The sequence below is a fragment of the Caloenas nicobarica genome, chromosome 1, assembly GCF_036013445.1.
Source record: "Caloenas nicobarica isolate bCalNic1 chromosome 1, bCalNic1.hap1, whole genome shotgun sequence".
NCBI lineage: Eukaryota > Metazoa > Chordata > Aves > Columbiformes > Columbidae > Caloenas > Caloenas nicobarica.
The window spans coordinates 92,946,629-92,962,044 of NC_088245.1; the positions used below are offsets into that span (position 1 = coordinate 92,946,629).

General features: G+C 39.6%; 1 protein-coding gene across 4 annotated transcripts in view; it reads right to left on the bottom strand.

The window, feature by feature from the left end:
* EPHA3 (EPH receptor A3) overlaps window positions 1–15,416 on the bottom strand; it is a 245,289-nt gene that overhangs the window by 26,186 nt on the left and 203,687 nt on the right. For all 4 annotated transcript variants that reach the window (XM_065657430.1, XM_065657422.1, XM_065657450.1 and 1 more), the window contains 2 exons: window positions 11,071–11,132; window positions 7,445–7,654 (listed from right to left, as the gene is read on the bottom strand). In XM_065657430.1, coding sequence (XP_065513502.1) covers window positions 7,445–7,654; window positions 11,071–11,132 — 272 coding nt within the window. The remainder of the gene's footprint in view (window positions 1–7,444; window positions 7,655–11,070; window positions 11,133–15,416) is intronic.

Consider the following 15,416-nt stretch of genomic DNA (forward strand, 5'->3'; position numbering starts at 1 on the left):
AGTATGAAAATTTAGCTAAAAAAGAAATCAACTGCCACTGAATAGAGTGTAAAACCATAATTTGCTATTGTGCTTCCCAGTTTGTCATAAAAATGTCAATATTATCTCTGTATTTTAAAGGAGACTTTGTTGACTTGTTTTTTGAATAATTTAAGAGCAAGAACAGAAAAAAAAGGTTCTGGTAGAGATTTTTTTGACAAATAAGCATTTTAACACAACAGCAATATATGCAGAAAATCTGAACAGTTGTATCAAACTAAAGGAACAGTTTTCTATCACTATTACCTTTGAAAATTATAAGGCTTGCTGTAAATCAAATAGTCTATTTTGAAATTAAAAAACCCATGATTGTTCAGCATTAGAAATTCCCTTTTCATAGAATCACAGAATCATGGAATCATTTTGGTTGGAAAAGAACCTCAGGATCGAGTCAAATCATAACCTAACTCTAGCGCTAAACCATGTCCCTAAGAACCTCGTCTAGACACCTTTTAAACACCTCCAGGGATGGTGACTCCACCACTTCCCTGGGCAGCCTGTTCTGGTGCCTGGCAACCCCTTTTCCATTTTTTCCTAATATCCAATCTAAACCTCCTTGGGTGCAACTTGAGGCCATTTCCTCTTGTCCTATCACTTGCAACTTGGGGGAAGAGACCAACACCCTCCATGCTACAACCTCCTTCCAGGTAGTTGTAGATTGCGATATGGTCTCCCCTCAGCCTCTTTTTCTCCAGGCTAAACAGCCCCAGTTCCCTCAACTGCTCCTCATCAGACTTGTGCTCCAGACCCCTCACCAGCTTCGTCACCCTTCTCTGAATCTCTCCAGCACCTCAATGTCTTTCTTCTAGTGAGGGGCTCAAAACTGAACACAGGATTCAAGGTGGGGCCTCACCAGTGCTGAGTACAGTGGCACAATCACTTCTCTAGTCCTGCTGGCCACACTATTCCTGATACAAGTCAGGATGCTGTTGGCCTTTCTGGCCTCCTGGGCACACTTCCATCATTTTTGAGAAATACACACCTCATTTGAACACACATCACTTCTTCAATTTTCTGTTTTACCAGAAATCAGGATATTCTTTGCAATATCCTTTGCCAGGATCAAAGATGTCTTACATAATTTACCTTCACATAAATTAAACCAAACACTTTCTTCTAGACCATAGTGTTGGAGCTGGAAAAACTAAGCTCCCATACGTGTTTCTTTACTCATCTCTTGGGTTTTTTACCCACTTTCCCCAGTCTCCCAATATTTAAGACGACTTTAATGATACATGCTCTGTAAACTGCTATGATGAAAGTGCTAAGAAATCCTATCTTTTTTTTTTTTTTTTTAATATGATGTACTTTATGTCCATTAGGTTTTCATGCAAATTAAACTTTACCAGCTGTCTCTGTTGTTTATCCTCCACTGGAAAATCTGAAACCCTAATATTATTGGTTGGTATTAGTGGGCTCCTACTCTTCAAAATTAGTACTATCAGGACTGAACATGTAAGACAAACTTGCTAAATGAAAAATCATTACAGATATGCCTAGGAAAAAGGTTTGCCCAAATCTATTTGATATAGGTTTATAAAGAGAAATCTACATGTGTATGTACCACTAGCTGTTGGTAATATATTTACTGATTATTTTTTGAAGATAAACACAGGTTTTATATATTTTTGTCATGGTCTTCCTTTAAGAGTATGCTCATCAGGAAGCCATATAAACTCCCTGAATTTGAGTAGAAAGCAAGCATTAGTATTAGGAATTGTAGGAGTTTGTTACTGCAGTATAGGTAAGAGAACCACACTTTGGGTTTGAAATTAGTGAGCCAGCAGTAACTGAAGGTTTTATCTGCTCTAGGTGGGGCTGTGATACCTACAGTATCTGCCTGTTCAGCATAATTCATCTAAAACCAATGAACTCCTCCATTTATTTCTTGCGCGTCTGGCACTCCAGCACAAGGCAGCTGTTTCCAGGCCTTCATAACACATTCCAATATTCTGATTTATAATCTGTTACAGGGTGACTGCCACGGGCACCTAAGCCACAGGCCTGGGGAGAGAAGAATCAAGAAAAATGGATTCTAAGAGAATTATTGAAGGAACTTTGCAGGAAAACCTGAAGGTAAAAGCCTGACATATTTCATTACATGAAGACAGTTCAGGAGACATCTGACTGGTACAGAGAAAAGATGGTTTCATATGAATGAGTTGAATCTGACTTATGCTCTCTTCAGCACCTGAAAGTTACCCAGTGCTAATTGTTCATCCCTTATGAATGAGTATTTTATCTTGACTTATCTCCTTCTTGAGTGGTAAATGATAACAGACCACTGCTTCACTCTCTCATGCTTATCATGGAAGAGAAATTGTGTTTCTTTTTTTCTTTCTTTACCAAATCCTTCAATGCATTCAGACTGTATTAAAGTATTCTTGCATATATTGGGAACAAACCACGACAAATTTCTGTCAAGCAGTTGCAATAACATGTACATAACAGAAAGGACCTGTGTGCCCTTCCCTGTGGCACACAATTGAGCAATGCCTTGGGGTGCCCTGCCTGTTCTGGCACCATCACATGGGGGAACAGGCTATCAGAATATTTACATGCCATCAAATCACAGTATTTTTTAAGTGATGTATGTTTAATGAGAAGTTATCCATATAAATAGAATAACTGGATGGAGTTTTCCACTGAAATGCCACGAACACCAGTACTGTATCCAAATATGCGTTTAAATAGTCAAAGTTAATCTACTGATTAGCCAATTATTATGCCTTTGAGAGACATAATTACAGTCCCTCTACATGTGTGATGGTTTAAATTTACTTCCATTTCATATCGTTATTAGTCTACCTACTTGTCATACAGCCATCTAAAAATAATAAGAATAGAAAGAATCAATTTGACAATGACGATTTTAATACAGTCTTGGCCTTTCAATTAAAAGTGAATAGGTATGGAGAATGCAGATAGTTACAGTACATCCCCTCGGGCACAAAGGCTCAGTTAAAAAAAAAATCCAAACACTCAGCTTAATTCACATGCTGGCTTCTGCTTCTGTAAGCAGGCAGACCACAGGCTGCCAGAGGCCTTTTGTGGTATCAAGTCACTGACAATAATTCAGGAGGTAAAGAATGACCCTGTCAGGTAGAAAAGTTTCCTTACAAGTCCTGATTCTCTGTATTTCACATGTGCACCTGTGATCTTTGCATTGTTCTTCAGAGCTCTTGTACAATAGCATGAATATCACAGATTATGTATTGATATATAAAGGGATATATACATTATTGATCTATAAAGGGATACATGCTCATATCCTTTATGCAAAGCTTCAGACAGAGATTCTGAGAACAGAAAAACATAAAATTTCATCCAGTCAGTGGTGTGTATTGAAAGCTTGAAGGGCTGACTGGGCTTCTTGGGGGCAGACCAATCCTGAATTGCAATTATGAATTAAAGCAATGGAATTGTTCTCAGGCTTTAAAATCTACAGGTGGAAAATAGGGGTAGAAAATAAGGCTAAATAGATAAAACATCTATCTTTGCAGCTAATTCTATGAATTTCCCTAGTACCACTGATACTAAATAGAAAACTGGTAGTGGGAAGAGGTAGAGGGGTGGCAAAAGTCTCTACCCAGTAATAAACAGTCTTTACTGTTTGAATGTTTGGAATTGTGGTTATAACTTGGATTTTTTTTCTTTTTTTCTTTTTTTTTGTCTTTTCAAAGATCCTACTGACTAGTTTTCATCCTTTAGTTGTAAAGGCATGAAAATGTTTGAGGTGATGGCAGTATTTTAAAAAGTGGCACTACTTTTGTCTTGGTTTTGCCATATAATTTGTGCCTGTGAAAGGCAGTAGGAGCAGCCTAGGAAACAGTCCTATGCTTTGTGATATGACTAAGCAGCAGGAACATGAACTGCCCAGCTTTCTTCCAGTGGACCGGAGCTCTGTTTTGCACTCATGGTCCCCAGTTGTTTAAGCTGAGGATCAAACATACTTCGGGGACATACTATCTGGACATGTATACAAGATTAACTTCAGAGGAAACCTGAGCAAAAGATGAACAGCAAATAGCCTTGTCCTTCTCTCAGAGTCAAGATGTGGCACAGGTATATTCAGCAACTACTTTTGAAGGAAATTAGATTTGTCCTAGGTTGTATTTGAAGATTTTAATTATCTGAGCATCTTCCTGCAGCAGTTTGCGTATGCACCATAAATGCCAGATGGAGTTTACTGAATACAGATGATTGCACTTTACAAAATAGGATTTTTCCATCTCATTTCACTATCTAAATGTAAATAGGCAGGTAGGGTTAGAAAATAGGTGGCAGAAGGAGAGGAAGAAAAAAAAAATCAACACTGCACTTGGCTGCAGGAAATTCCCACATAACCCTGGCTGAAAAACACTGACCCCCCATCCACCCTGGTTTGTCCTAGCCACCCACGGGTATAAGTCACTGACGTATGCTTCATTTTCAGGAAAGTCCGCTTCCCTCAGAAAGCGGCGTGCTATGTAGTTTGATGGAGAGCTACTTTTTCCTCCCTATACAACTTTTTCATCTAAGTTAACTAGGACTCTAAGGTATCTTGAACTCTTGATGTGAGTATACAAAATGCCATTACTGAATTATAGATTAGTTTGCATGCCCAGGTGAATTTTGGAGTAAGAGAACTGAATTTCAAACCCTGGTAAAAGTACGCGTCTGAGCAGAAGAACACGAGCCAGCCACATGGTAAAGCTGTGCTGGGAGTGGAAGGAGACATAGCGACTTCTCACCCATGGAGATATTAACACACAGGTTAGGGGCAGACCTGCTGGAAAGCAGCACTGCAGAGAAAGACCTGGGAGTCCTGGTGGACAACAGGTTGATCATGAGTCAGCCATGTGCCCTCGTGGCCAAGAAGGCCAACGGTATCCTGGGGTGCGTTAGGAAGAGTGTGACCAGCAGGTCGAGGGAGGTTTTCCTCCCACTCTACTCTGTCCTGGTGAGGCCGCATCTGGAGTACTGTGCCCAGTTCTGAGCTCCCCAGTTTAAGAAGAAAAAGGAACTCTTGGAGAGAGTCCAGCGGAGAGCTACGAAGACAATCAGGGGTCTGGATCATCTTTCTTATGAGGAAAGACTGAGAGAGCTGGGTCTGTTCAGCCTGGAGAAGAAAAGGCTGAGAGGGGATCTTATTGATGCTCACAAATATCTCAAGGGTAGATGTCAAGAGGATGGGACCACTCTTTTTAGTGGTGCTCAATGATAGGATGAGGGGCAATGGGCACAGACTGAAGCATAAAGAGGTTCTGTCTGAATATGAGGAGAAACTTCTTTACTTTGAGGGTGCCAGAGCACTGGAACAGGCTGCCCAGAGAGGCTGTGGAGTCTCCTTCTCTGGAGACATTCAGAACCTGTCTGGACACATTCCTGTGCGATCTCCTCTTGGTGAACCTGCTTCAACAGGTGGTTTGGACTACATGATCTCCGGAGGTCATTTCCAACCACAACCATTCTGTGATTCTGTGATAAATGGCATGTGTAAGAAATATGAGATAAACATGCTATGCTGGGGATCAATATCCTGTTTTGGGCTCTGAAAGAGAACAGAAAGAATAGTAAGTTTGGAAAAATTGCTTAGAAAATAAAATAATGGAGACGTGTGTCAAGAGGACAGCAATGTCCATGCATGTAAGCAGCTGCTTTAAAGGGGAGATCGACCATCTACCCCTGGGCAGTGGTGGTCAGACACAGAGTCATTGCCTTAGCTTGCAAGCATACATCCTAGGGGTGGGAGGTTAAATATGAGACTAGATAAATACTCTATCTAAAGGTGTTTACCTCAGGGACAGTAACATACAGTTTTTAAGACGAGGGCAATACACATCTGGCTAAACTACAGACAATATTCTCTCAAGGAACTCTTGCATTATATTCATATTTACTTATCAATGCCACACCTATACTGAGCATGAAAACTGCTTTCTACTAATATCTCTTTATATTAACCACGAGATATCTCTATAGATGATTTTCTAAAGTGGTGTATATTGCATATTTCTAAGAACATGCCACAGCTTATCAGAGGTCAAGAAAGCACTGAAAAGTCAAGTAAAGAATAGAGTCTTTATATCCGGTAAGTTATGAAGGTATGTCTGATAAATATCCACCTATAAATGTATGTGTATATAACGTATATATAATGTGTAAGAAAACAGCTACGATTTCTTTACTCATTTGTCACGTTATTTTATTTCAATCATGAACAATATATCATGCAAACTACCACAATAACTGATTACTCCTGTCAGTGATCAGGAATGAGGGAAGCACTGGAAAACCCACATTAAGATTTTGGTGATACATTCTATTCTAATCTGGTTTGTACAGTGAAGACGAGATGATTACTAGGCATCACTGCAAATTACACTTCACTAAGATACTGAATTGTAGTGCCACTTTTGCTAAAGTTAATAAAATCCACTTGCAATAGGATTAAAGTGAACAGACAGACATCCTAGTGTAATATCTATATACACAAAACTACATGTATGCCTTCAAGGTTTCCACAATAAAACAGAAGCATTATTCAAGTGAGAACAAGAGGTGCAGAAAGGCTGTATTTAGAAGACACTGTGGCTTTCCTAAGGCTCTAATTCAACACTGTAGCTTCCAGGTAGCTTTTCAGGAAGGATGAAATCCAAAAAAGAAGCAAGCAGCAGCCTACACCATGGGAAGTCCCCTATCTGATAAAAGCTTCTCTGTCTCAGGATGAAACAGTCAGAGGTAAGTCTCCCTCTTGATATCATTACGGCTTCAAGAGATGGGTACCAATTTGTATATATGATATAGGGAAGAGAAAGTACAGGAGGTTTATTACATTGTTAAGCAAAATTTTTTTTTTTTTTTTGTTTTACTCAAGTTTTTACTCAGTTAGGTAGGGGTACAACAGCAGGCACAACTGGTACACCCTTGTAGAACAGCAATATCACTATGCTCCAATCAGACATATCTCCCACCATACTAGCAGAGACAAAAAGGTAAAAAAAAAATAAAAAAATAAAAAAAAATTGCTGGGTAGAAATTTTTTTACTAGGTGGGAGCTAGATCAGCAGTGTAACAAAACCTGCTCAAAGCACAGACGAAGTTTTACACTATTGTGTGCCAAACAAACTCAGGCCTTACCAGTGGTATTCACTCCTTTACACACCCAGCAGAAACTGAGTCAAGGATTTTGCGTACTTTAAGAAAAATAATCTACCAACAGAAACCATCTTTTTCTGCCTTCTGTCTTCTCTGAGACATGAATTAAAAAATAGTTGTGATGAGTTTACGTTTTATTGAACATCTCTGGGCATGCAAGACTGTATGGCCTCTGGAACACAGACCATAAGCCTCAGGGACTCCCTCAGATTTCAGTCTAACCACACACAACCAACATGAATTTTAAACAAACACAGAAACTCACCCGTGTGGTGTAAGCAGCTTCTGGGTCATCTTCCAGTACGCGAGAGAGACCAAAATCTGAGACTTTGCACACCAAGTTACTGTTGATGAGGATATTACGAGCAGCTAAATCTCGATGGACGTAACCCATATCTGACAAATATTTCATGCCGGATGCGATCCCTCGAAGCATGCCTACTAGCTGAATGACTGTGAACTGGGCATCATGTTTCTGGAAAACATTTGAAATGTAATTTCAGAGACTGTTTAAGTTCCTCCTTGCACAGATTTTTGATAATGACCCTGGAAGCTCTTCAAGTGAAGAGCTCATGAGTCATGATATAAACATCACACATGGAAATACTTTGGTTTGTGGAGGATAATCTCCCAGTCACCTGAGAGAAGGGGACAGATTTTCAATTCAGATAAAAATCAATTTTTCCCATTCTTGTTGTCACCAGAATTTTAATTTCCTAGATGGGATCTGTGTGAAAGCAGCATATAAATCGAAGTTGTGTGTGCTCCTGAGACTGGAGTGCCAGGATTTTAGAGAAACAGATGTCCAACTTCCCTGAAAGGCCATAGGAATTAGTGAAAATCCCAGACTTACTCAATGGACTAATGAAAGTTTTTTATTACACAAGCATTTTTTTTCTAACAAAAGCAAATACTGATGTGATTCAGTGCTTTTCAAATTCCATTAGATTTAAACCCATTCCTCAAAATTTTCCTCAACTTCAGGAACACAAAAATCACTTAAACACCCTGTGACTTAGCCTAGAAACCAATAGCTGCGTACATTTCTAACTGTCTACTTCTAGAGTTATTTTAAATCTCCCAGCTCTTACCAGTGCTGTTTGTTAACATCTAGCTTTGATATTCATATATAGATACATAGACGGCAGGACACCAGTACATCCTAGTGCTCTCAAATGAATTCCCCAGTGCTGTAAATTTATTATCATAGGCAGCTCTCCAGCTCTTCCTGCTGCTTCTTCCAGAAATGTATTAAATACATAGGACCTGGTTCTGCCATGTGGGGTGAGCTCACACGAATCAGCCTGCAAGACTGACTGCATTAATTTCATTTTTGATTAATAAGCTTAGAGGCAATATTAGCACTGTAAACATTAAGCAAATATATGGCACAGCAGATGCCTTAAAGAGCCACTCAAAATTCCCTTTCATGAAGAAATTCATTATTATAAAAGACTCTTAGCAGTTCCCTCTTACGAAACCTTCTTTAACTAGAGCCAACACAAGAGGATGTATATAGACCCTGGAAAAGATTTAGCTTGAAATAGGAAGAAAGTTTCTAACCACGTGTCCTGGTTTTGTTAAAAAACAAGTTTCTCTTTTAGTGAATTTCCCTGTCAGCTAAAGCCTTCTAAATAACTGCAGTTTCCCTGAAAGCTAGATACATGTTTTGGTAGACATAGCAATGGAATGCGAGGTCATTGATAAGGATGGGTGCACATCCCGCGAGAGCAGTGAACTGAAACAGGTGACCAAAAAACTGACCAACTAAAGTATTCCATCCCATTCACGTCATACTTCATATAAAAGTGGGGGATCACGAGGATCTTGTCCCTTTTCCTTATGGCCGACATTGGGAGAGGACCTTGCGAGTCGTCCCTGCGAACTGAGGCCTAGTGACAGACTGAATCCCGCTCCGGTTGGCTGCAGAGTCCAGTCCAGGACTTCGGGTGCCGGCCCCACATCTGCCGGAGCAGTTGCCGGGACTTTCAAGATTGGTTTTGTATATTTCGTACTATTTTCTCTATTTCTATTGGTAGCATTAGTAAAACATTTTTAATTTTTCCAACTCTCTTCTCTTGGTCCTTCTTTCCCTCCCAATCACCTGTCCTTAGTGGGAAGTGGGGAGAGGGACAGGCGAACAGGGGAGAGGAAGGGGAGAGTGGCTTAACAATACATCTGCCATGGTTTTGTTGTCACCTCGCAATCAAACCACGATATCATGAAAGGAATGAGATGCTCAGAAAGCCTTTCAATGGCAATGAGGAAATCACAGAATCACATAATGTTAGGGATTGGAAGGGACCTCGAAAGATCATCTAGTCCAATCCCCCTGCTGGAGCAGGAACACCTAGGTGAGGTTACACAGGAAGGCGTCCAGGCGGGTTTTGAATGTCTCCAGAGAAGGAGACTCCACAACCTCCCTGGGCAGCCTGTTCCCGTGCTCTGGCACCCTCACTGAGAAGAAGTTTCTTCTCAAATTTAAGTGGAACCTCTTGTGTTCCAGTTTGAACCCATTACCCCTTGTCTTACCAGTGGTTGTCACCGAGAAGAGCCTGGCTCCATCCTCGTGACACTCACCCTTTATATGTTTATAAACATTAATGAGGTCTCCCTTCAGTCTCCTCTTCTCCAAACTAAAGAGACCCAGTTGCCTCAGCCTTTCAAATCAAGCTGACCAGTTTTAAAAGTCATTTATAGCAAGGTTATATGGCGTGAGTTGCCTGTGATATTAATGAGTCACAAGGTTCTTATCTATGTTTCCACACAACTAATAAAAAAAACCAAACCAAAACCAAATCAAAACAACAAATAAGCCAACCAACCAACCAAAAAAGACAAAAAAAAACCCAACCAAAAAAACACACTGAAATGAAGAAACAAGCTGAACAACTGTTTTGTACAGTCAGAAATTATTCTTCATTCCTCAGAGCTTTCTTCAAGGATTTTAAGCCTAAACAAAATATATATAGTTCAGTACAGATATATTTCATTTAGATATACTGACACATTATTCATATGTATTTTACATGCTCCAGTGGACATCATAACATATATAGTACATACTGAAACTAATGTTGACAATATATCCCCTTTTGGGGCTAAATGTCTAGTTCAGTGTTATGAATTTGGGGGATAATGTCACTCAACCATGGCAGAACCAAAGTAGTCTCTCAGCCACAGCTGAGTTTGCCCTAACAAATTAAAATTAAACTAGTGTTTCCCCTCAGATGGGATTTCATTTCTGCTACACTTCTTGTTTTGCCACAAGTAAATCTTGGTGACACAGGGAGCGTTTAAATTTTTTTAGGCTCACTACCAACTTTGACAGAAAACAAAGATAAATCAACAACAGTATTAGTATGTCTAAGGTTGGGGAAAGAAAGCAGGCCAATAAAGTTTGCTAGCAAAACATTTCAAACACCCTCAGGTATGGAGTTATTCCCTAAACTTTTCACATTTAGGGAAACAGCTCTTGGCTCAGTACTACTGGTTTACTGAAAAATTTCCACAAATCCATTCACTTTGGAAATCTCTTGGTAAGACTTACAGGCTGCCAACCAATAAGCATAACTGCATTACAGTAGTAATTCAGCCCTCAGAAAAACTATTTTCATTTTTGCATGCCAGAATTTTTTTAATAGATGTGACATACTCATAAAACCAAAGTTTTCTTCATTTTGGAATAATGCCTACTGTAAACAGTCAAAATGGACTAGCAGATCCCTACTTGGTTTTCTGAGCACATTGCAATGCACACAAAACCAAATGGAAATAATGAAATATCAAGCAACAAGAGCTGATGATGAGTCAGAGTAGAGTGGCGGTAAATTCAAAACAAATTCAGAACAAGAGCCAGTTCCGCACCTTCCAGTTTTCCATTGCACTTACCCGTAGGAAGCTGTCCAAGGAACCATTTTCCATATATTCAGTAACAATCATAACTGGCTTACCTGCAAACAGATGGCAGGGGTCAGGCATTTAAAAAGAATACATAACGATCAGTAAGAACGTGAATTTCAGAAATGCACCCATATCTTCCAAATCCCAAGGATAATTTTAAATTTAGAAAGAAAGCAAAAGATGCATGGGCAAAATCAATTCTATCCACAACATAGTTATGACTCCACTTAAAACAACAGAAATACAGTCATTTCAGCATAAACTGATATGATTTTTAGCAGCTCACTTCCCAAGAAACAGAGTGAAGCATCCTGCATTTTCAGTGTATGTCGTGTTATCTGTCACCGTTGAATATAATTCTTCATATAACCCATGAATTTATGCAATTAAGTAGATGTATTTTGCCATGCATTTGCCCCCATGTTTGCTCTGGAAGGGAACTGGGCACTTGCTGTGGAAGGAGTAGCAGTTTCTCTCTGGAGTGGTGGTGCAAGGACTGTGGAGCAGTGCTCTGCCACATGGGCACAACCAATATGTTCCTCAGATACTATGGTATGGGGAAGACTAAATAGCCTACATGGCACCAACAGCAAAAAAACCTCTCCCTCAGTGGGGTATTTACGATGCATTTAAACTGTAGAGCTTCAGCATTTTCCCAGTGTGAGTTGAGGAAAATGTTGGGGTGGGGATAGAGGTGGAAGGGAAGATGCACAATGGAAGTAATACAAAGCACTGGAAAGAAAAGCTGAGCTGTCACACAGCCACCTTCCACTGCTGGGAGTGAGCCCTCTTTCCAGGCAGTCCTGCTGCCCACTGCAGCAGGATCGGTGACAACACTAAAAGAAGGGAAGATTCAGACCAGACGTGAGGAAGAAATTTTTACAATGATGGTGGTAAAATACAGCAACAGGTTGCTCAGAGAGGTGGTGGATGCCCCATCGCTGGAAATATTGAAGGCCAGGCTGGACGGGGCTCTGAGCAACCTGATCTAGTTGAAGATGTCCCTGCTCATTGCAGGGGGGTTGGACTAGATGACTTTTGCAGGTCCCTTCCAACCCAAACTGTTCTGTGATTCTATGAACACGAACGTGCCCTCCTACCAAGCAAGACGTAGCTGGGAACCAAACATGCCGTATCCACAGAAACAGCCCTGCATCCTTGAAAAGCCTCTAATATCTTTCAAAACTTGCCCATGCAGATTCAGATTAGTTTGTGAAACCATTCTTCCTACCCTAAGGTATTTTGTAACACAACCAAGATTTTATATGCAACTCTGACACATTGGACAGACATGAATGCAAAAATTAATGTGATTACAGTAAAGTTTCCAGACAAAGGTCATTGCTCTGCTAATATTTTATCATCATATGGATTTTATTATTTTATAATATTTTCTAAAGCTTTGTTTATTTTCTCTTTGTGGTAGAGTGAAAGGTGGGTAAGAGCATGAAGTTATTTAAGGAGATGAATTATTATTTCACATATAGTACAGGAAGGCATCTGACCCTAAAAGCATGACAAAGGCCTGCATATTGTATAGCAGGCATGGTGACATTTTAGTTTTTAAAATTGAACTGTGTGAGGCTTGAAAGAGGTACCCAGTATAACTAAAAGCAAGAAAGCCATTAAAACAGCAAATGCTAACAACTCCTTTTTTGTTTGTTTCTGAGAAAATACCACTCCTACGAAACATAAATTCTTAGAATAGAAATATTAATTTCAAAGAATGAGTTTAATGTAATGAGAAGAAAATCCTTTGTCCACTTTGTATAGATTAATGGGTTAAAATACCTTCTTTCTGCTGTGCAAATGATGTGTTATACTGTGGGAGTCACACTAATGGATAATCGACTCTGTCATCCATTAACTGGTAGGAACAAACTCTTTATCCAAAACATTAGTCTTGAATTATATAGGATATAGTGCAGATAAAAGACCTAACAATGTAAAATCTCCCTCAAAAAAATCCTTTGCTTGCCTACTCTTGTTGACAAGAAATATGCAGCGCAAGGAAAAGTACCTAACTTACACTGTATGTATAACATTAACCCAAAGGCATTTCTGGTAAGGCACAGAAAATGCTGCTGGATCATTCAAATAAAGGGGAGTAGACCAGTTGGGCTACCCACAAATTTCTATGATAAATCCACATACTTTCAAACCAGGAGACAGTTGCCTAGTTTCTGTATAAACTCAATTTTATGACATATCAGAAGACTGAAATTAGTGTAAGAAGATATGTCTTCCAAATTATTAAGAGAGCATCTTCCTGCCTTGCTCACCCGTACTCAGAACGCCCAAAGTGCAGGATTCTACTTTCATTCAGTTGGAAACGTGTCCATAATAAGAAGCATATGCTCTGTAGCAACACGGTGCACTTTTAAAAGAACATTCTGCATTCATTTATCAAAGCACAGCCGTTTATACACGATAACAACTTGTGTCAACAGTGTTGCTGAAATTTATTACACTAACAGGCTACAAATTGCTGTAAATTATTAGTAAACTAAGCAGAACATGTGTGCTGGTTATTAAGACTACTGCCTACAGCGCGCCCAGGAGACCGGTGTAGCGGCTGGAAAAGGCAGAACTGAAATCTGTGTGAAGTGGGGGAACAACTCTGCACTGGAGCCCAGGACTGAAGCCTTATCTGGTGGGTGCATCTCCTTCAGACTGCGGTTGGTTTGTCCCACTGGCAAACCACGGCCACCCCAGCTTGACAACTCCTCATACCAAATGCTCCTGTTATTGGGACTGACAATTGCAGTCGTTAGGAGTCGCTTCAGAAGATCTGCTAGTATGAAGAGTTAGATCATTGCTAAGGGCCAACTGTCAAAAATAATTTGCATAATGAAGAAAAGGTCACATCCCCTGTTTGTCATGCATTACCTGCACTGAGAGCGATCCAGCAAATACTCCAACAGGCTCTCCACTGACTATACATAAACTAACACTTGTGAGTGTGCTTTAATAGCTATCATTAAAAAACATGAACCCCGGCTAATTTGATATTATGGCATATTAGATTGGTTTAAAAAAGCCAAATCCCACTACTTTCTTATCCTATCACACTATAGAATGTTAAAGAAAACAAATTATTGTCTTTACTTGCATTTATGCCATGTAATTTTACCCAGCAAATAGTTCCAGATCAGTTTTCTCAATGCCTGTATTCAGGCTACCTGGAGAGGGTGTTGTAACCCTGAGGCTTTTATTGACTTCAGCTGGGAATATTCAGAGCTTGCTCTCTCATACTTAAATGTGATAGGCAGCTGGCACTCCCACCCTCTCCAAAACAGATAGCAGTCTGCTGTGAATACAGCTGAGTAGCAAACTTACTAATAGTCACTTATAGAGAATACAGACAGAATTCCTAGTGCACATTCAAAAGCAATGCACAAATTCCTGCATGCACAGCAATTAAATTATTTTCTCAATTGCCACGGAAATACAAAATGTAACAAAATAGATTTTAGCTCAGCTGTGTACAGACTGATGCTGGCATTTCAAGTAATTTTGGGACTGCAAATCTTATTCTGACTGTACAAAGCGTGTGTCATTGAAAAGCAGAAGATAACTCGGATTTGTATAGGCAGATCTGGCAGCCCTTTCCTGATGGGATCATGAGACCTAAGCTGAAGAATAACTTCTTTGTTATTTAAATCAGCAAAATAGACTTTCATGAATCACACCTACAGAAAGCATTATTATTGTAATTATGTCTCTTCATAACATACAGGGTTTTGCATACTTCAGACTAGTTATTTTTAGACACATTCTTGTGGGTTATTTTTTTTAAATAATTTGTTGTAGTAAGCTACGAAATTCACACCTATGTTTGTAAAACCTTGCATCATGCAATTTTAAAACCAAGAAGCCTTAAAACCAATAAAACCATCTACTTAACAACAAAAAATCTGGTATACTTCTACCCAGTTAAACTGGAAATGCACATTCCAAGCAGTTGACTGAAATGGCAAGGACATTCTTTGCCAGCAGAGTCCTCTAAGATGAACTAGGAAACAGCCTACTGATTTTTTTCCACTCCCCTGAAAAATCTCACAGAATTCCTGTTTTTTCTGGGGTTTTTTTAGGCATACCTCACATAAAATCTTAGTGATCTCCCACATACTAACTGCTGCAGGACTTTGATCATTAAATTTACCACCTTATGCTGCAGTGGATATTTAGAAAGTATAGCTGAAGTCTCTGAGCTTATATCTCGTGGAAGAAGCCGGTTTTAGTACTTCATGCAACCTCTTTTCTGCTACCAACTATTTCTGCCTTTCCACCTCAAGGCAGAGGACAATCAGCAGCACAAGCAATGAAGAGTC